The following is a 22,078-nucleotide window of genomic DNA, read 5'->3' on the forward strand; positions in this document are numbered from 1 at the left end:
GTAGGTTAAGATTTTTATTTTTATTTTTTTTTTATTTTTGAAGAATAGGTTAAAGACAATATAAGCACAAGATTTCATAATATTTAGTGGTTAAAGATCTAGAACCACCAGAAAATATTCATTAAATTGGTTATAAATGTAAAACGAAATCTTAATTGGCAAGTCCCAAGCAATTAAAGAAGGGACGGTGAGCAGTAGCTGAAGTCAATATACGTACGGAGCACACCAAGTTAAGAAAAATACAGTAATTAAATTGGTTAGAATATTGTACATACATACCGCCATCATTTTAGGTCTATAATTTACATGAAATTCTGGTGCAATTTGTTGTACACGTTTCCACCTCCTATATTGGTGCGGACTGTGATATGAGTTCCAGGGGACATCGAGCAATTTATGTTCAACATGGTATCGGAACTAACAGTGGTGTGAGCTATAGATACCATCTAGAGCTCCATGAGGCAGCAAGTTGTGGAAATATCAAAAGAGCCCAAGTGGCGGTTGCTAGGAACAAGGGGCTGTTATCCCACAAGGATTCTCAGGGTAGCATACCCTTGCACCTCGCCGTGGAGAATGGCCACAAGGAGACGGCACTCTTCTTGGTTAACGAATATCCACCAGGGTCGTATGCTTTGAATCACTCCAAGAGTTCTCCTCTTTATCTTGCTGTTTATCGCAAGGACTTGGACTTGGTCCAAGCCATGTTTTGTGAGTTGGTTAAAGATGATAAAGTTCTTGACAATTTAAAGAAAGGAAAGTCAATTGTTGATGTTGCCATTGCAAACAAGAATCAAGGTAAATTTTTACTTATGTAAGCTTGTGTCCTCTTTACTAAAAAAAATATAGTCATATTAATGGTTAAAATAATAATGTCTTGGCATATCTAGCTATGTGGTAAAACTGTATTAATTATTCAAATACAGCGTCAGTTACACAGTTAATTTTAACAAAAAAATTAGTTTCATGGCAACATTCAGTGATACACATTTAATTTTAGCAAAATATTAGTTTATTTCATAGCAATTTTTAGTTTCATGGTACTAATGTTGGTTTTTGGTTTTGTCTAATCACAGAAATGTTGGAAATCATACTCAAATATCAACGCGAGCTAATCAAATGTCCCAATGAAGACGGATTAACTCCACTTTCGTATGCAGCATTCAACGGTAATCTTGACATAGTTCGCTACCTTCTCAAAATAATTCCAAATTCTATAAGTTACCGCAACAACGATAACTCCAACCCCTTTCACAAGGCAGGCCTAGGAGGCCATGTCGAGGTCTTAATGGAGCTCTATTCCAAAATTTCCAATTCAAAAACTCGTTGTTTGTTGCTAGCCGAGGATAATCATAGGCGAACAGTACTGCACCTCACCGCCAAAGAACGCGGCAACAAGCTGAGGCGTGTTGGCTCGTACTTGTTGAGCCTAAAGGAGGGTAAGGACCTTATCAAGATGAAAGATGAAAGTCTACTTACACCCTTGGAATTGGCCAAAAAGAGCTCAAATCATGAAGTGGCAGAACTTATTAAGGGAATCAAGCCTCAATAGAATATGCTACTTCTGAACCTATATTTTTTTAATTTCTAGATTCTACTATACGTTTACAGAATAATTTGTACGAAATACAAGTATTGTACTACAACTTTTTTTTCCCTTCTTTTATTCTTTGTATATCATGCAGTATACATGTGTGGACTTAGACTAGGTTTGAGTTTCCATCATTGTAACAATTTATTTTGCTAGTTTGTCGTTACATTTACGTACTCTTATATATAGCAGACACTTATATGGTTATATACTACTGTATAATACTAATATACTATTGCATTTGTTTTGTGTATTACAAGCACTTTTAATTTGTGTACCGATATACTTTCGATTGCTATGCTTCTTTGTTGTTGGTGGAGATTTTGTAGATGGATATGTAGGAACTAGGAAGCAAGAGTGAAAGACTAGGGCTGACAAAGAGAGTTTGACTTTTTAAATTGATTCTGGTTAATTGGTTATAACTTTTATAAGAGTTACATTTTTTTTTTTTGAACCCAGTTAAAGAGTTACATTTTTTTTAAAGAACCTACATTTTTTTTGGAACCCATTAAAAGAGTTATATGATAGAGCATGAAGGGGTTATAATGACCGTAGTTAGCCATTAACTCGTCATTTGATTAGTCTACTGAAACCTCAAAAAAAAATCCTTTTCCCAAGTTGATACGTATTAATAATAATGGTTCTGAAATTGTTCAATCGATCTTCCAAAGCCGCTTTTTAGTATTGATGTTACAATAATTCGTTTATTGGCATCCGAATTTCTTCAATTCGATCCAATTTGTTCAAATCTGTAACTTTGAGGTATTATTTGTGATATATCAAAAATTCCAAGTTGTAACTAATATGTAAGTACGTAACGGAGGAAGTACTTCTTAAAGAAGACAGCCAATCCAATTTAATTTTGCTGATTTTCAATAAATTCGAGCTATCCAAATTATACAGTATTTCAATTTGGAATGGACCCTTAGATAACTCTCTCCCTTTGGTGACTTTCTTCACAATTTCAGTATTATATATTTTTTTTTTTTTTGAGGAAACATAATTTCAGTAATTGAGCAAACGTTTTGATGTCATCCCACAAAACTTAACCGCGTACCAGGCCACAAGTTATTTGTAAAATCTTGGTCCAATTAATTCCTACCTACCGATGTCATGTACTATTAGGCCTAAAATTTAATTTCAAACATTTCGTTGCATTCACATTATATTATCCGCCATATATATGATAAATCTTTGGTGAAAATAGTTGTTATAATAATTTTATAAAGACTCTTGACTTCTAGTATAAATGTACACAAAACATTGCTAGGAAAATGTTAGCGATTGTGACGTTGTGTTTCATCAGGTGTATACTGCTGTAGTGAATTTACAGGTCAAATGTATTAAAACTCTCTAAGTACAGAAACTTATACCGATATATAATACTTCGTATTATTTCTTTAAAATAAAAATTAAAAAAAAAACTTTGGATTATATTTTACATTGAACTAGAAAACTTTGAGGACACGGGACAAAAATTCGATTTTGACCTTCACTATTGACATGAACATGCTATCAAATAAATAACAAAAGATTGACGACTAAAGAAAATTAAAATAAATATCAATAAAGCAGAAAAAAAAAAGAAAAAAAATTACATGTTGCATCGAAGCATTCACACTGTCACACAAGCGTAACGCACAAACGCAGGGTAGTTCTTCCATCCTATTGACGTATGATTCTTCCAATAAGTTCTTCCACTTCACCATTTCTGCTGCTTCTAGCCAAATCCAAGGGTGTACAATAATTTTCGTCTTTCTTACTGATTAATTCTCTACCCTCTCGTAGTGTCAACAAGTACACGACAACATGTTTCAGCTTGTTACCGCGTTCTTTAGCAGCTATGTGTAATATTGTCCGTCCATGATTGTCAACGGAGTTTAGGGAAGTAGGAAATTTAGAATGGAACTTCTCCAAAACCCTAACATGTCCTCCTAGACATGCCTTGTGAATCGGGTAGGATTTATCTTTGTTGCGAAGGTATGTTGTTTTTGGGAAGTTTTCGAGGAAGTAGAGTACTATTTCAACAATTCCTTTGGATGCTGCATACGAAAGAGGAGTTAACCCTTCTTCATCAAAGGACTTGATTAGATCAGGTTGAGATTCGAGTATAGTTGCCAACATTTCTGTGTAAACACATATAAACAACCAATATAAATGAGTAAATACTTGTATGGTACGAAGTGTAATGCTAACATTGTAATTAACCTAGGATTGAATCGAACGTTGTATATATTAAAATACTGCCATACTTTATTCGGAGTGTACGTAAAATCAAATAAGTAGAAAATATTTTCAAATATTTGACATTTTATTTTTTTTACTAGATGTATGCACGGTTTATATATAGGAAGGTCATCTATACCTTGATTTTGGTTGGCAATGGCGGCACGTACACCAGCAAGAGCATTATTATTATTATTCGTTGTACTTCCTGCGTTATTATTGAATGTACCCCGAGAATTATTATTTCTATGATGCCTTTCGTTTTGGAATTGCATCGATAGATCAGCATTAAACATCGTAGCAAAAGGATAAACCATGATGGTTGTATTCATGACCCGTGGGATAAGATTAGTTTTCGCAGTGGTGTTCATTATTTCAATCACCACAGCTCGATGGTCAAGGTCATGAAAATGCATGGTGTGGACGGGTAAGCCCATGAGTTTTAAGATTTCTTCCTTTTTCTTCTTCTGCATCTCTTTTTCCGCCATTGTATAATGGATGTTTTCAAAATTATATATATCGAAATATATATGTTGGATTAGTTTGATTAATTAGAGTTCGGATTTGGATCGAGTTATTTCAGAATGGTGCAAGATATGTGGTTTGATGAGGGATGGAGAGAATGAGGTGAAGGTTTGTTTATATAGAGGAGGAGATAGGGGAAGACAGAAATGTACATGCAATTCCACTAGCAATGCATGTAATTTTCTAGGTTAATTGACCTATCTACTTAGTACCTGCCACACGGCCTCTTCTTATTTTGTTGCAGCTTGCAAGTTGCTAACTGAGGTTTCCTTTTATTTTGATTGTAATTAACATTTCTATGCATGCTCAAGTTATACATACTTATAAATTTATAATTCCTAACCTAACCTACTATACACAAGATTAAACGGTTTATTATTTCAAATATTCACATATTAATTTACAAGGATATTCACTGTAAAACCGGATGTACCGCGTACTGTTTATGTACTTACAAGACACATGCACATAGGTAAAGAAAAATAATCTTGGTAATTGTACCATGCATGCGCCAACTGATTGTATATTAAAAACTACTTTAATTTAATTTATTGATTGCAAATTAACTTGTCCACCAAGAAATTAAAAATAAATGAAAAGTTGCTAAATGTACCAGGAAAAACTGAAGGAAATGTTGGGAAATTTTCCAGTTGCGAAATAATCGGGCTTGAAGTCTTCACAAGGCGACCATTCTACTACTATACTCGGTGTTCAATTATTATTAGTGGTAGTAGTTAGTGGTTGGAGTTTATTTATTTATTTATTTATTTTTTTTTTTTTTGGGGAATGGTTGGGGTTTAATTAATCTTGGCCTTACCGTACCATTTCGTATGGGTATACATTTCGTCATATATGTAAGTTAACATTGACCATAATATTTTTTTTAGTCATAGGAATTAAATCATTATTTATTTATTATCATGAACCGTAGGTAATTAGTTGTAGCATGAAACTGGTAGAAGAAACAGCCCAGCATTGGCTGAATGGAAACACCAAGGAAATGTCATTCCACCAAGAAATTTTCTTACGGCATGTTTGACAGGCAGAATTTTTTTTTTTTTTTTTTTTTTGTTTTGTTTTTTTTTAAAAGTACATTGGTATAACTGGAACTAAATTTTAGGAAGATGAGTTGAATAGAGTAAAATATTGTGTAAGTAGGGTTTGTTCGGAATTTAAAAATTATAGAGTAGAGATAGTGGTGTAATCGTTTATGATGTATCAAAAAGTAAGGAATGTGTGGGAAGATCGAGGAAAAAAAATAAGAGTGGAAATCATGTGAGGATGGAAATATAATACTCTGTAATAATAACAAATGATGTTCAAAATAGAATGTGATACACTTAAAAATAACGGACATACGAGTAAAAGGAAAGTGATGCATTTAAAAATAGGAAAATCTTATTATAGCCCTAAGGGCTACATATCAAAAAAAAAAAAAAAAAAAAAAAAAAAAAAAAAAAAAAAAATTAATTACACTGATTTTGTGCGTGATTTTGTTATGCGTTCCTAAATTAAAACCAAATTAGGATAGATAGTAAATGCTTATTTCTAGCCTTAAGGGCTACATATAATATTACCCTTAAAAAAGGTTGTAAAAGAAAAATGTGATAGACTTAAAAAACGGAGAGAATATTAATGTATTTATGATGGTGGTGTGTTTACATGTTTGTACTTTGAGTAACATTATTGATCGATCCTATGGATGCAAGTGATCAATAGCCATTGCAGTGCATGGATGCTAATTTACATACTCTGCTAACTAGCTTATTTGGTTAAAATCTAACTCACTCTACGTGAAAAAGAATGTATGTACTAAATTCCTATTGTAATGCGATCAGTATGATATTTACCAACCAATTTTTATATTAGTTTAATTCCTTTAGATAAGGTATATGTAATGCATACAGAGTACATATCAACTATAGTATACATGCAATTTCTAATTCTATATAAAAAAAAATAAAAAAAAAATACAATATGGATATTATACCTTGTAATAATTTTAGTCTAATTCTCATTCTTTCTTTAGATGTATTAGGAATTTCTCCATGAGGAGAGCTTCTTGCTAATATTTTAATTTTCCTTGCTCTTACCTTAAAAAATCTATAAAAACAAGAAATACAGTATATAAGTGCTAAAACAAGTCTTAATTAAAAAGAGGAAAATAAAACTTTGATCTTAGAAAGCTAGCTACCTTTTCATCATTTTATGTTTTTTTCTTACTATTAATGTATCTGTGTATGCGTCATGTATTACGTAATTGAATCAATTAAAAAAAAAATAAAAATCTCTTTGTCAGCCCTAGCTTAACTAGTCTTTCACTCTTGCTTCCTACATGTCCATCAACAAAATCTCCACCAACAACAAAGAAGCATAAATAAGAGGTGTCAATTCGGAAGATTGCATCGGATTTTGTAAGGTCGGGTCGAGTCTGGTCAATTTTTAAAGTTGAGTTATATTAAATTACTGTGTCCACGCGAATCGAAATCTGAATCGGATATTTTTCGGATTAAATCGGGTTGGGTCGAGTCGGGTGTGCTTTGACATGCACCTCTTGCATAATGATCGAAAGTACTACGTATATTATTGTTACTAGGAATGGCAATGGGTCGGATTCGGGTCGCATTATGCAAAATCCGACTCCGACCTTACAAGATGTCGGATTTTTAATTTGCCTCCGACTCCGAGAATCCGACTTCGATCCGACTTAAATTTCCAACATCCAACTCCAACCTGATCCGTCTCCGACTCCGACTCCGACTGTAAATTTAATTTTGACCTCATTATTAATAGCAACCCATATATAATCAACTTCAAAGACCTATAAGTTCATGAATTGAATAATAAAATATATATATATATATAAGTACATAGAAAAGTCGAATTGGATCGGATAAGTCGGATTCTAAGTAGACTTCAACTCCAACCCTTATCCGACTCGGAGTTGGATTTTTTAAACAAAGTCGGATTCGGATTATTATTTCTCGGATTCGGTTCGGATTTTTTTCTTCGGATCAGATCGGGCAAGGGGCGGATTCGGACTAGATAATTTGCTTGTAAACAAATGCAATAGTATATTACTCCGTAGTATTATACAGTACATAAGTATATGCTATACATAAAGAGTATATAATTAATAAGGACAAACTAGCTAGCAAAATAAAATGTTACAATAATGTAAACTGAAACCTAGACTAAGTCCACACACATATATATATATATATATAAAAGATAAAGAAAGTTGTACTGTAGTATAATACTTATATTTGGTACATATTTTTCTGTATACGTATGTGTAGAATCTAGAAATTAAATTAAGATATAGGTTCAGAATTGAAGAAACATATTCTATTGAAGCTTGATTTCCTTAATAAGTTCTTCCACTTCATGATTTGAGTTCTTTTTGGCCAATTCCAAAGGTGTAAGTTGATTTTCATCTTTCTTCTTGATAAGGTCCTTACCCTCCTTTAGGCTCAACAAGTAGGAGACAACGTGCCTCAACTTGTTGCCGCGTTCTTTAGCAGCGAGGTGCAGTACAGTTCGCCCATGATGATCACCGGCTAGCAAAAATTCACGAGTTTTGGAATTGGAATAGAGCTCCTTTAAGACCTCGACATAGCCTCCTAGGCCTGCCTTGTGAAAGGGGTTGGAGTTATCGTTGTTGCGGTAACTTATAGAATTTGGAAATTTTTTGAGAAGGTAGCGAACTATGTCAAGATTACCATTGAACGCTGCATACGAAAGAGGGGTTAATCCGTCTTCATTGGGACATTTGATTAGCTCCCGCTGAGATTTGAGTATGAGTTGCAACAAATCTGTGATTAGACAAAACCAATAACCAGCATGAGTACCATGAAATTAAAAATTGCTAAAACATCTACATAAATTTTTGTTAAAATTAACTGTGTAGCAGATGCATGAAACAAAAAGCATTCCCCCTTTGTTTTAGAATAATTAACACAGTTTTACCACACATATATGTGAAGACATAAGTTTGAACATTAATATGACTATATTTTAGTAAAGAAGACATAAGCTTACATAAATAAGAAAAAATTACCAGTTGAGAAACTTTCATTTAATTACCTTGATTCTTGTATGTAATGGCAACATCAACAACTGACTTTCCTTTCTTTAAATTGTCAAGAACTTTATCATCTTTATTCAGCTCACAAAACATGGCTTTAACCAATTCCAAGTCCTTGCGATAAGCAGCAAGATAAAGAGGAGAGATGTTAGAGTTGTTCAAGGCATAGGACCCTAGTGGGTGTACCTGAACCAAGAAGAGCGCCGTCTCCTTGTGGCCATTCTCCATGGCACGGTGCAAGGGTATGTTACCCTGAGAATCCTTGTGGGATAACAGCCCCTTGTTCCTAGCAACCGCCTCTCGGGCTCTTTTGACGTTTCCACAACTTGCTGCCTCGTGGAGCTCTAGGTCGTATATATAGCTCACACCATTAGTTCCGGTACCATGTTGGAAATAATTTGGTCGGTGTCCCATGGAGCCCATATCACAGTCAGTACCAATAATGGTACAGACTAGGATGTTGGTGTTTATGACCCGAGGGATTAGGTTGCTTCCGCCTAGGGCTCGAGTCATTTCCAACGGAGAAGTATTAAGTATATGTGATGTCGTGATGAAAGAGCGTAAATACTAGTTTGATCAAGCGTACGTATTAATGTATGAAATGATTTTATCTAGATCGAGCTAGGAGGTAATATGTATATATATAGCAAGGTGGAAGCAAGAAATGTATAAGAAATTACACCAGAATTTCATGTAAATTATAGACCTAAAATGATGGGGTATGTCCAGGCCATTATTCAAACCAACTTAATTTGCTTAGTTTTTTTTTTTAATACTTTTTAAATATGAAAATATTTTCTTTACTAATGTGAGGATGACTTGGTTTATATATTTATTTCAACTGCTACACCGTCCCTTCTTTAATTGCTTAGGACTTGCCAGTTAAGATTTCGTTTTACATTTCAATCAACGAACATTTCCTGGTTGTTCTAGATCTTTAACCACAAAATATTATGAAATTTTGTGCTTATATTATCTTAACCTACTACTACTAACAAGATTAGTCTTGGCATTCACATTTGTAAATAAACCATAGACTTTGTTTGCCAAAAAAAAAAAACTTGATGTGAAGATCCGGAGAAATTTTTGTCTGATTTTAAACGAGTATATTCTGATTTATTTATTTTTTTAATGTACTACTATGACTTTTACACTAGTATTATACTGCGTTTGTTTATCTAATATTACATTATATTGATATTTATTACATATCCCATAATACAACTTTAGTTATTAATATCTTTAATTTCTAGCTAGAATGTAAGGAAAAAAAAATAATAAATAAATAAATTAAAATTGATATATTAAAGGTATGAATCAAGACGAATCTAACTAGATAATAAGGCCATATTTTTAACACATATAAATCTCAATGCTATTGGTAGATAAAGGAGAGTATGTAAATAACGTTAAAGTCCAATTATTGAGATGTTAGGGGACTGAAGAAAGTATTTTGTTAGTTCTTTCATATTTTTGTTTATTTATGAGAAAATGTATTACATAATTACATTTGTTTTAATGCATGTTGTTTCGGGGTTTTTTGAGGTGTCCTGCGGGAGAGTTACGATTCCGAGACTGAGCTGCCGATGCCTGTACCTGCAAGATCACGAAGACTCCGGTTGGTAGGAGCTTCGCCTCCGACGATCAGTATACGTACAAGAGGAAAGAATACGGAATAGGTAAAGTTCTTCTCGCTGATTGGGAGAATTCCGCAATTAATATTGCTCGGTAATAGTGTTTGTATTTATGAATGCCCCATAAATGAGGGTTGTCCCACTATTTATAGTGGGACAGATAAATTACTCATGGAAGACTCCAAGGACACGTGTCAACAGGGGATTGGAGCCCTGTTGACCAATGGCGATATGCCACGTGTCACCAGCCCATTGGGCCACATGTCTAGGGTATTTTTACCCTAAACATTTTCCCCTCACGGGTGCTGACGTGGCTGTGCCACGTGGCACCTGTGAAGAGTTGTTTTTTTTTTTTTTTGAATCTCTTGGATTCTGGCTGCTTGGGTGAAAAGGCGGGAGAAGCAGAAGGTGAAGAGTCAGGACTCTTCGCCTTCTGAGGAGGAGCCTATAAATAGCCAAGTCCCCTCCCCGAGCCCTCATTTACAAACTTTGAAAATTTTCTGATTTTCGAGAGCAGCCGGTATTGAGAGTATTTCTGAGATAGTTTCCGCGTGAGCATCCGGTTTATAACCGTCTGGGGGGTTTGATAGCAAGCCAAATTTGCATCTGTACGTCAAACAACACAACCGGCTCAAGAGGCTCCTGTGTCTTCGCAAGCAAACCCAAGATATTCTCAGCGACCAAGCGGTTTTCTCCTTCTTTCTTTTAGGTACCGCCTCTATTCTTTCAAGCTCTTCCATGTATTTACACTGAGTCTTTTGTTTATTTTCTCGTTTATTTGTCCCATAGTTAGATGAAACCTTTATACCCCCATCCGGAACATAATAATGAGACCAGCCGGTCTAATAGTACGGCTGAGTCTAGAACTGGAAACACCGACTATAGACTCTGGGATTTGCCTTGTTTGTCTCCCAATCCGACCGTCTCCGTGTCTGTGCAGGACACAATGGCCAGAACCAGGAAGACGGCTGTGGACCCCAATTACGAAGGCGGTGGCTTTGACAAGTTGCCGCCTGACGAGAGGGCCCCTAATGAGGCGGCCGTGGGATCTCCCGAAGGTACTCCTAGTACGCCTAGTGATGGCATTCTAGGCTCTTATCAGGGAGGCGGTGAGGAAGCCGCCTCCGTAGAGCGAAAAAACTCATCCCAGGAGGCCTCCTCCTCCGCTTCCGGCTCTGCACTCGAACCTGTGGAGAGCAGCTTTAGCTTTCTAACACCGTGCGTCGATAGTGAGGACGAGGAGAGACCCTCCTGGCAAACTAAGGGTGATCCTTTGATGATCACCGTCTCTGCCAAAGATAGGGCCATGATGCGGAGTAAATTAGCAGATTTCGTCCTCAAACGGCCCCTTGGGGCGGGGTATAAATTGGCGATCCCGCCTGAGAAAGGGACAATTGCTTGGGAGGATGACCAGCGCAACGCAGACGGCTGGTTTGGCTGCTACGAGGCGGCATTCTTGGCAGGGCTCCGCTTCCCTCTTCATGACACGATAAAGGCCATACTAAGGGGGTATGGCCTGGGCATTTGTCAACTCACCCCCAACTCTTGGGTGAATATTCTTGGGTACATTGCCGCCTGCGAAATGCAGGATCTGAACCCTGGCTGGGAGGCGTTTGCCCATATACATTACTTGAGTAGGAGCCCAGGCGGCTGGAGAGCCTGGTACACCCTGACCAGTTACCCCCAGTACCTCATGACGCTCGACAAACCGTCTAAGTGGTCAGACTGGAAGAGTCGTTTCTACCTGGTCAAGGCTCCAACCAACGAGGAAAACAGAGAGTTCCGGACATACAACCGGAAACATGAACTTTTGGGGTAGAAATAACGGATGCCCCCAGTGCCGGAGAGGGATAGGGAAGCAATACTGGACTCCCACTTTTTCGAGCTCGTCCCTTCCACCCTCTCAACCGGAGAGGTAATAAGGGTGCCCCGAAACTGGGTGCCTAAACATGAGTTTCTAAGGGACGAGGCCTTTTTGTCCGCCTGCTGGCTTAGCAGCATGTTCGAAAAACGTAGGTTAAAAGCCTCATCCAGCTTATTTACGCCGGATGACAATTTTCTTTTGATTACAATGCCCGTTTGCTATTGTCCTGACCTTGACCGCACATATTTGATTTGTATTTTGCAGAAGAAGCAAAGAACATGTTGCCAACAGAGAAAACGCCTGATAGGAAGGCTTCAGACATCCGTAAGGAGAATCTGGAGAAAAAACTTACTGCTCAGGCGACTAAGAAGGTTAGACCGTCTGACTTATCTTTGATTTGTTTGCTTTACTCCCGTTTTGCTCGTTTTTTTCCGCCTAATCGTTTGTTACTTCGTTTCAGGATGGGAGAAAAACTCCTCGCTCCCTACAGAAGCAGATTCAGCCGAGGCTGACTGTAGTGGAGCCTGCATCTAAGGTGCAGAAGACCATATCCGCCGCCCGGCCCTCTACCGGCGGTAAATCAATAAAGACCCTAGGCGGGTCTACTGCTGAAATGGATTCAAGAGAGGCCACACCAAGAAGGACCTCAACCGATCCTTCTACTGACGGAGGCCAGAGAGGTCTCCAACAACAAGGTACAAATCCCTTCAACCTCGCGCTGCTTGACCTGCCCATGCGGGTTAAGTCTTATTCTCAGTCTCAGCCGGGAGATTCTCCAATCAGCCGGCAATCAATAGACGGAGCATATGCAGCTTTCTCACCGTCTGTTTCTGGTGCAGATAATTCCCCCCGCTGGCCGGATGCAGCTCAGTTTGCCCGAGCCAAGCTGAAAGCCGTCCCCCGGGACGAGAAGGAGGCGATCCCTGGGATCAACACCTTCAACGCCGACCGTGTAATGGTCGAGCTAGATGATGTAAGCTTGAAGTACCCACCCGACATTTTATTTGATGTATGCACATCCGGTTTTTCTATTGACGCCGGTTGTATTGTTGCAGGCACTGCTGCGCGTGGAAGGGCTCAAAAAGGCCTACATACGCAAACACGAGGAGGTAAGGAGAGCCAAACGTTCTGCGGATGACGCACATAACGTTGCTGAATATTCAATGATTGTGCATGACTTAGAAACTAAATCTATAATCATGCGACAGGCCGACCAGGTCAAGACCCTCCAGAAGGCCCTCAATGAGTCCTAAGGTCAAATTGGTCAATATCAAGGTGGCGCTAGACAATGCCGAGAAGGAGCTCAAGGAACATGAGGAGCCCCTCAAATGGCTGGATCAGGCGGAGAAGGCCAACACCTGCCTGCAACAAGAGAATGACCGCCTGATCAAAGAGGCGGCTGCTGCAAAGGGCAACTTCCAGGTCACCCTTGAAGCAGAGCAGAGCCGGCTCATTGAGGAGAATGAGCAAGACTACGAGAACAGAATGAAGAGGGAGTTCTCCATATCCATCCGGGTACAGACTACAACGTCTGGGAGCTCGCCTACAAATATGCAGATCTTGCCATTCTGGTTGAAGAGGAGGGTCAGTCGGGGCCTGAACCCTATGAGAGTGGGTTGAGGCGGAGTTCAAAAGGATGGAGGAGGAAGCGGCTGCTAACGAGGAGGCTATTCAAGATGAAGTTGCTCCTGGCTCCGTCCCCATCGTTGACCCGTCACACCCGGAAGGGACTCAGGCTCCAAGTGACCGGGTGACCGTGCAGATAGAATAGCAACGACCTCCCGGCCTGCGCGCCGTGCATTATCTTGTAATCGCGCCGGATGAGTCGGCTTATTCCGCCATTGTATTTTATTTCGAATATTAATATATATATATTTTTTCACCGGCTGTGCCGGTTTTGTTGAATGATTTCTCCTTATTTGCACTTCTTTAAATTTTTCTTAGAAATTTCTTCAAGTACTATTGCCGTGTGAAACAGAGACGGGGTGGGGTTAGGAATATTGCCCCCGGATAGGTGATTGGTAGAGCTGCACTCAGTCAGGCGGCTATCCGTATGCCCCCGATTAGGGACCGTTAATATTTTAACACGTACAACCCGGGTGAAAACACGGTTTTTAAGTACCGTGTAGATTTTGTTTTTCTTGGTTACCGGCTGCGTTTTTTCGTTAGGTGCCCAAAGCTTAGGGCCTTGCTAACATTGATAGCGAACCATATGTGGTGCTTTTGCGTAAAATTGGGTTAGCATTAACATATTTATCCTGCGCCTGCCTCTTCAGAAGGGGCAGACGACGGTCTAGATGTACTGGGAGTACCAGCTACCTTTTTCTGGGCTAGCTTCTGTTGGTACTGCTTTTCAAAGAGTAAGTCGGCTGTACTTTTGGGATTGCTAGTCAGCTATTCTTTGATGCAATGGATCATTCAGGTGGAAATAACCGACTTGATTTCCATTTATTATATCCGCCTGAGCTTTGACCACTAGAACAATTTACCACCCAGAAGGGAGATGCTCTCTTCGGTGAATTCACCCGTATGGGCGTCACCGAATGTGTTTTTGTGATAAATGTGTCGCTTGGGTAATGCACAAGACATGGCGCATGAAAATTAAATGATGAAAGCCGCTTTTGTTAAGCACAAGACATGGCATAGGTATACAGAAATGTAAGGAACCGAACTTTTTCCATTAATCATACGGTAATTACAAGAGATTTACAATTCTTAGAAATAGTACTTTTTTAAGTTTTCTACATTCCAAGTTCTAGGAAACTTCCTACCGTCTGGGGTTTCCAGGCGGTATGTGCCATTTTTAACTTCTTCAAAAATCCGGTAGGGGCCCTCCCAGTTTGGGGTTAGCTTGCCCTGCTCGTTTGCCCTACCGGTTGCCTCCATTTTGCGGAGTACAAAGTCCCCTACTTTCAAGGGTCGCTTGTGTACCCGTTTGTTATAGGCTCTAGTCATTCTCAGACGGTAGACCTCGTGTCGTAAGGCGGCGTTGCCCCTTCGCTTTGGAAGAGCATCCAGGGCAAGACGCATGGCCTCCCAATTGGCCTCCTCATTATACAGCATGATACGGAGAGTTGGTTCATAGTGCTCGATAGGAAGAACAGCCTTAGTGTAGTATGTCATAAGGAACGGGGTTTCACCGGTTTCCCCTTTCTTAGTTGTTCTGACAGCCCAAAGAACATGAGGCAACTCCTCTGCCCATATACCACCAGCCCTTTCAACTTTCCTCTTAATGTCGTCTGAGATAATCTTATTGAAGGCCTCAACTTGTCCGTTTGCCTGGGGCCTGCCTACAGACGCAAAGCAATGGGAGATACCCTGATCCCCCAACCAGCCCTTGAGCACAGGCGTTTCAAATTGAGGACCATTATCGAAGACCATAGACATAGGGACCCCAAACCGGGTGATGATGTTTCTCCAAATGAAGGAGATCACATCCTTGGTCTTTATGCCTTTCACCGCCTCTGCTTCAACCCATTTGGTCAAGTAGTCTACGGCTACCAAGATGTAGCGTCGACCGCCTGAAGCAGGCGTGTAAGGTCCCAAGATATCCATCCCCCATTTTGCAAACGGGACCGGACTGTGTATAGCTGTAAGGTCTATTGCCGGACGATGTATCAACCGGCCAAACCGTTGGCACTTATCACACCTCTTTACCAGATCCATGGCGTCTACCTCAAGAGTGGGCCAAAAATATCCTTGTCTCCTGGTTCTTTTAGCCAGGGATCTGCCGCCTATATGCGAGGCACAAAAACCCGCGTGCAGATCTTCCAAAACTTCCTTTCCCCTTTCTGGGGTCACACACTTCAGAAACGGCTGTAAGTATCCCTTCCGGAGAAGTTCTCCTTGGTGCATAACAAAGCTCAAAGCTCACTTCTTGAGCGCAGCTGCTTCTGAAGGGACATCCGGCAAAGAGCCGTCTGTTAGATAAACCCGGATGGGGTCCATCCAGGTGGCGCTTTGGTTCAAAATTCCAATGGGATCATGCTCTATGCTTCTTTTTTCCATGACTTCCCAAAAGACTGTCCTCGGCACATCGCAGGAGGCGAATGATGCTAATTTGGAGAGCGCATCCGCCTGATTGTTTTCAGATCGTGGCACTTGACTCAAATGGAATTCATCAAGTGACGCAGCCTCTTCCCTGACCGCCTGCAGATATTTGATCATAGCCGGATGGGTGGCTTCATAGTCACCGTGGTATTGGCTAACGATCAATTAAGAGTCTGAGCAGGCGTCGACTTTCCTTGCTCCAGCTGCCTTACACATACGCATGCCGGCTAGCAGGGCTTCATATTCTGCCTCGTTATTTGAGGCTTGGAACTTAAACCGTAGTGCATATTCAAACTTATCCCTTCCGGAGAATGGCAAATAATTCCTGCACCACAGCTGTTTGCTGTAGAAATACCGTCTACAAACAGCTTCCAAACCTGATCAGGATTTTCCGGCTGCACCGGCCTAGTTTTCTCAACAATGAAGTCGGCAAATGCCTGACCTTTCACTGCCCTCCTGGGTTCGAAAGTTATCTCCAAGCTTTGCATTTCAACAGCCCATTTGATTATTCTATCAGATGACTTTATGGTGGTCATTGGGCGCTTGAGTGGCTGATCAGTGTATACAGTTACCGAATGAGCCAGGAAGTAGGGCTTCAACCGCTTGACTGCTTTGTAGAGGGCCAACCCAAAATTTTCAATCATAGGGTACCGGAGCTCAGCATTTCTAAGGACGTGACTGATGAAATACACCGGGAGTTGATTGCCGTCTCTCTCTCAGCAAGGAGAACAACACTAAGGGAGTGATCTGAGATGGCTAGGTACATGTAGAGAGCCTCCTAGGGCAGGGGGCTCACTAGCCTTGGTAAAGAATGCACATGCTGCTTGAGCTTCTGAAATGCCGCCTCAGCCTCTTCTCCCCATTCAAACCTTGACCTCTTCCTAATTGCTTGAGAAATAGAGGCATTTGTCGCCAGACCGGCTGAGGAATCTCCCCAATGCCGCCAGGAAACCGGTGAGTTTCTGGATTTCTCTTACAGTGCGGGGTGACTGCATGTTAATAACCGCCTGTACCTTTTCCGGATTAGCCTCAATCCCCCTTTGGTCAATTAGAAATCCGAGAAACTTCCCAGACTCAACACCAAAGACACACTTCTTAGGGTTAAGCATGACCTTGTGCCGCCTGAGTGTGGTGAACGTTTCTCGGAGGTCAGCTAGGTGATCCGTCTGTAGCTTGGATTTGACTATCATGTCATCGATATACGCCTCTACATTCCTGCCTATCTGATTACGGAAAACTGTGTTTATCATTCGCTGAAATGTAGCAGGCGCATTCTTCAACCCAAACGGCATCACTGTGTAACAAAATAACCCCTGATCAGTGACGAATGCCGTCTTTTCTTGATCTTTTTTCCAGAGGGGTATCTGATGGAAGCCTGAGTAGGCGTCCATGAAGCTCATCAAAGCATGACCAGCTGTAGAGTCGACCAGGCTGTCGATCTGTGGGAGCGGGTAATTGTCTTTTGGACATGCTTTGTTCAGATCCGTGTAGTCTACACACATCCGCCAAGTTCCATTTGGCTTTTTAACCAGGACAACGTTTGCTACCCAATCCGGGTAGTAGCATTGCCGAATGAACCCAGCATCTAACAGCTTCTTGACCTCGGCGGCTGCGGCCTGAGATCTTTCCTCGCCATGATTTCTCTTTTTCTGCCTAACCGGCTTCTTTTTTGGATCCATGGCGAGTTTGTGGACAGCTAGATCTGGGCTTACGCCTGGCATCTCTTCCACTTCAAAGGCAAAAATGTCTTTGAATTTCCTTCAACAGTTGGAGCAAATCTGCCCCCAATACTTTAAAAGCAATCGTCCCAACCTTGACAGTTTTGTCGGGCCGGTTGTCGTCTACGACGACATCAACGCTCTCACCTGCCGGTTGGGGTCGAAAGTCATCCGACCTTTCTCCGGCAAGTGATTGCTATTGTTTTTCTTTTTTGGCGGGTGCCAGTTGGTCCGCCTTTCTTTTCTTACCGGCTGCCCTTGGAGCCAGGACTGCTGGATCGCAATTATCAACATCTATGGGCTCACCTTGACCGGTTGTCTTCTGGTCCCCGTTTAAAGAATCGACTGCACCATCATCCTTCTCAAATTTGACCAGCATGAGAGACGGGATGATGATAGCTTTGGACTCGTTGAGGGTCGGACGGCCAAATATCATGTTGTAGGCAGTCAGTTCCTCCACAACTAAGAACTTGACGACCATGTGACGTTCTTGCCCCTTTTCACCCAACCGGATAAGAAGGTTAATGCTTCCTACCGGATGCACCACTCCTCCCCCAAAACCGACTAAGGGGTGAGGCGCCTGTTGCATGCTGATGGGCTTATACTTGAGCTTTGCCAAGCACTGATAGCTGATTAGGTCGGACAAGCTCCCGGTATCTATTAAGATCCGGCCAACCTTCTAGGTGGCAACCTTGCATTCGATGACGATGGGGTCATCGTGAGGCCGTCTGACCTTGCCCCGGTCCCTTTCAGAAATAAGGACCTCAGGAAAGGTGTCTTTCGACGCCTGACCCTCAACCACTGAATTGACTAGCTTCCTAATATTGTCTTTTGTACCCCAGATGGTTGGGCCTCCGCCGGCAAAACCGCCTGCCATTGTGAAGACTGTCTCTTCATCTGTTTCGGAGTTAGCAGGGCCGGGTTTTGCCGCCTGCCCGTTGTTTGTTTTGGGGTTGCCTTTGGGCTTTGGCAAGTAGGACTTTAGAGCTCCCTCGTCAGCTAGACGATCTAACAGCCGCCTGAGGCTATAGCATCCATTAGTGTCATGGCCAACATCCTCATGGTATTGGCAGTACTTGCTCTTATCCCGGCTGCTGGCAAGACTTTTCATAGCGGCCGGTTTTTGGAGGGACAACCGGTCCTTGATTTCCATGAGAATGGAGGAGAAATCCTTCGTAAACTCGTACTTAGGGACGTACGGTTCAGATTTTCTTCTTGCCTTCTGGGCCGGCTGACCTGACTGTTCTGCCGCCCAGATTCCCTTTCTCTTGTCTTCCTTTTTTGCCGGCTGCTGTGGCCGGTTATCTTTTCTGTCGGATTTTTTAAAATCTGACGGTTGCTTTACAGCACAAACCGAACCAAACCGAAAATCGAACCAAATTAGTAATTCAGTTTGGATTTTTTTTCAATTTGGATTGGATTGGTTATAGAATATGGATTACAGTTTGGATTCGGTTTTGGGTTTTAAAAAACCGAAAACCGAAAACCGAATTATGGCCCAAACTTATCACATAAGCCCAGGCCAATTGAATTTTAGCTCGCCTCACTTCCCTTTTATATATAAACTAAGAAAACCCTAATTATTCTTTTTACATGGTTTCATATTTTCATCAGCCTCCTTCCTTCCTTTCTCCTCTTCTCTCGTGCTCCCCTCTGACCTTCTCTCGGATTTTTTCTTCTCTCTCCTCTTAGTCTTAGATACTGTCATCTTCCCCTTTCTCATACTCACATAATCTTTCTATCTTCTCTCCTTACAACCTAAACCATCAATCCTTATTCCCCGTCTATTTTCGTCCGCAACTTAGATCGGCAGCCATAACCACCGCCACAACCATTCCTTGTTGCCGACATCAACAACCTTAACATGGTCGGTAGGAAATGAAATCAAGGGCGAAGTGCTTGGTCGAAGTTGTAATTTTAATTATTTATTTGTGCTAAATTTTCAATTTAATCTCTTTTGTGTTATTGATTATGTATTTTATTTTTCTGGGTAATGTTGAGGTTGTTGGATCTAAAATGAATATTCATGGTTGTTTGATGTAATTTGCATGCAAAGATTAATTTTTGAGATTACATTTGAGGAAATTTAAGCCTGAATCTTTTAAAGTTGTTTAAAAATAATTTTTAATTACAAAAATTACAGATCTACAAAAATTAGCCCAAAAATTTCGGTTTACGAATTGGATTCAGTTTCTTTGTTGTAATTTCGGTTCGGTTTGAATTGGATTAAATGCTTATTCGGTTTGGATATGGATTGAAAATTTCAAATCCGAAATAATTCGGTTTGGGGTAAAATCCAAACCGAATACCGAACTTTCACTCCTACTTCTGCTCTTTAGTTCGACAATTCAAAATTTCAGGTTTAGTTTTAATTTTTTTTTTATTGAAAATGTGATTTCATTGATTTGTCGCTTATGAATCTGTAATAGATATGTTTAGTCACATTTGTTGAGAAAGATATGTTTTTCCTTGTTAAAAATGATGATGTAATGGATCGCTTTCAAAATATGAAGACTCGTGAAGTTCAATTGTACTTCCTCTATCTTTTTTATTTGACCTATTTCATTTATCACGCTTGCCAATGTAGAATTTTAACGATCTATAACTATAATTCCTCATAAGTCAAAATTATAATAGTTATATATTATGATAGTACTTATTAGAAAAGATCTCACGTAAATATGTTTTTACTTACATATGATTGACAAAAGACGGTCAATGGACGAGTGGTGAATAGTGTGTAAGTCAAAGCGGGTCAAGTAAAAAAGAGCGGAGGAAGTAATTTATTAAAACTTTTTTTTTTTTTGTTGTTGTAATTGACATGTATTATTATGCACATTCGAATTAAGAAATGCAAATTTCATTTTGAATTATGATATTTGATATGCCTGTATCTGTTTGGAGAGTCCGAATCCATAACGAGCAATTTCTGAAACCGCCACTGTAGTGAGTCTTTCTTTTACAAAAGCGTTGTGAGTAATGTGAGTTTGGAGTTGAGAAAGTAATGCATAAAATTATTAAAATTTATGGGAAAATCTTAGCAAATCACATCACTTCCTCTTTGGTGCGCAATGTTAAATTTTCTTAGTACTAACGCTTCTGGTCTTCCTTCATCACACGGCAGTTCACTCGATATTTACTACAAGTGGCTATAAAATTCTAAGAAATATTGACATTGACCAACTATTTACTTACCAAAACTAACCTAATTTATTCTTTTGTACATGTAAACTCAGTAGCAAATAACATGGCAACGTCATGGAATTAATGTTATCTAACCTGGTCGTGAGACTTCACGTTTTCGATAATACAACATAGACCTAGTAACCCTGACTCGACCCGAATGACTCGATCCGTGACCCAAAAGTTGACCCAAATTCATTGACCCGAATCCGAACTAATCCGAACTCGACCCGAAATGGAGTTGACCTGAAATTGACCCGCCTGAGATGACCCGACTCGAATAATCCGACCTGAAATTGACCCGAAACCCAAACTTGACCCGATCCGAAGTGACCTGAATTAAACCCGAATTGATTGACCCGAATCGACCCGACCCAAAGTACCCGACCCAAATTGACCCAACTTAAAGTGACCCGATTCCTTAAGTGAATAGGGTGAAATGGTGAATTACTTATTTTAGGGCTTCTTTCTTTCCTAAGTAATAGGTACTCGCGTTTTTTTTATTTTCTTAATGATTTTACTTTATTTTTCCAACTATTTATTTTAAGTGAATTTATTTTGGTGACCCGACCCAAACTTGACCCGACCTGAACTGACCTGACCCGAATTGACTCGACTCGAAATTGTCCCGACCTGAAATTGTCCCAAAAGTTGGTCCTAAAAATTGACCCGACCGGAACTTAACCTGAAGTACTAACCCGAATTTGACCCGAAACCTGAATTGACCCAACCCGACCCGAATATTTGCTAACCCGAAATTGACCCGACCCGAACGACCCGTTTGTCAGGTCTAATACAACGTAAAAGAAACTAGTCCAAAACATCAAGGTAGCTAGCTAGCTTAGCCCCAACTTGATCGATCTAACATATATAATTAAGTGCTGTAACAAAAAAAAAATGGTAGAAAGATAAACAAAGAACAAATAACAAGAACCTATAGATCTACATACATGGTCTACATGGTTCAGTAATAATTTGTTTGTTATGTGAGGAAGACTTGTTTATACAAGTTAAGAAATTGCACCAGAATTTCATGTAAATTATACAATTTAAATTATTTTCTACTCATATTTATAATTTTTCTTTACTAGTTAATGTGAGGAAGACTTGTTTACGTATATATTGACTTCAACTGCTACACGGCCCCTTCTTTTATTAGTAGTGTTTGTTTTAGGACTTGCTAACTAAGGTATCGTTATTTTA

The 22,078-nt window shown here is 40.0% G+C and overlaps 3 protein-coding genes across 3 annotated transcripts; 1 reads left to right on the top strand and 2 right to left on the bottom strand.

The window, feature by feature from the left end:
• Window positions 1-368: 368 nt before the first annotated feature.
• On the top strand, window positions 369-1,549 carry LOC110685735 (ankyrin-1-like). The gene is made up of 2 exons (XM_021862256.1): window positions 369-795; window positions 1,074-1,549. The coding sequence occupies exons 1-2, from the start codon at window positions 369-371 to the stop codon at window positions 1,547-1,549; spliced, it is 903 nt and encodes a 300-aa protein (XP_021717948.1).
• Window positions 1,550-2,565: 1,016 nt separating this feature from the next.
• LOC110685657 (protein ACCELERATED CELL DEATH 6-like) lies at window positions 2,566-4,423 on the bottom strand. The gene is made up of 2 exons (XM_021862189.1): window positions 3,954-4,423; window positions 2,566-3,714 (listed from the first exon to the last, which is right to left on the bottom strand). Exons 1-2 carry the CDS (start codon window positions 4,300-4,302, stop codon window positions 3,254-3,256), a joined length of 810 nt encoding a protein of 269 aa, XP_021717881.1. The 5' UTR covers window positions 4,303-4,423; the 3' UTR covers window positions 2,566-3,253.
• Window positions 4,424-7,291: 2,868 nt separating this feature from the next.
• Window positions 7,292-9,384, bottom strand: LOC110685658 (alpha-latrocrustotoxin-Lt1a-like). The gene is made up of 2 exons (XM_021862190.1): window positions 8,426-9,384; window positions 7,292-8,154 (listed from the first exon to the last, which is right to left on the bottom strand). Exons 1-2 carry the CDS (start codon window positions 8,937-8,939, stop codon window positions 7,688-7,690), a joined length of 981 nt encoding a protein of 326 aa, XP_021717882.1. The 5' UTR covers window positions 8,940-9,384; the 3' UTR covers window positions 7,292-7,687.
• Window positions 9,385-22,078: the final 12,694 nt, after the last annotated feature.

Source organism: Chenopodium quinoa, unplaced genomic scaffold, assembly GCF_001683475.1.
Source record: "Chenopodium quinoa cultivar QQ74 unplaced genomic scaffold, ASM168347v1, whole genome shotgun sequence".
Lineage (NCBI taxonomy): Eukaryota > Viridiplantae > Streptophyta > Magnoliopsida > Caryophyllales > Amaranthaceae > Chenopodium > Chenopodium quinoa.

What these genes read in the sequence shown, in the direction of transcription:
- LOC110685735 (XM_021862256.1), top strand. Translation starts at nt 369, where the DNA reads ATGAGTTCCAGGGGACATCGAGCAATTTATGTTCAACATGGTATCGGA. An exon ending in CATTGCAAACAAGAATCAAG is followed by an intron (nt 796 to 1,073) that starts GTAAATTTTTAC and finishes GTCTAATCACAG; the next exon opens with AAATGTTGGAAATCATACTC.
- LOC110685657 (XM_021862189.1), bottom strand. Translation starts at nt 4,302, where the DNA reads ATGGCGGAAAAAGAGATGCAGAAGAAGAAAAAGGAAGAAATCTTAAAA. An exon ending in CATTGCCAACCAAAATCAAG is followed by an intron (nt 3,715 to 3,953) that starts GTATAGATGACC and finishes GTGTTTACACAG; the next exon opens with AAATGTTGGCAACTATACTC.
- LOC110685658 (XM_021862190.1), bottom strand. Translation starts at nt 8,939, where the DNA reads ATGACTCGAGCCCTAGGCGGAAGCAACCTAATCCCTCGGGTCATAAAC. An exon ending in CATTACATACAAGAATCAAG is followed by an intron (nt 8,155 to 8,425) that starts GTAATTAAATGA and finishes GTCTAATCACAG; the next exon opens with ATTTGTTGCAACTCATACTC.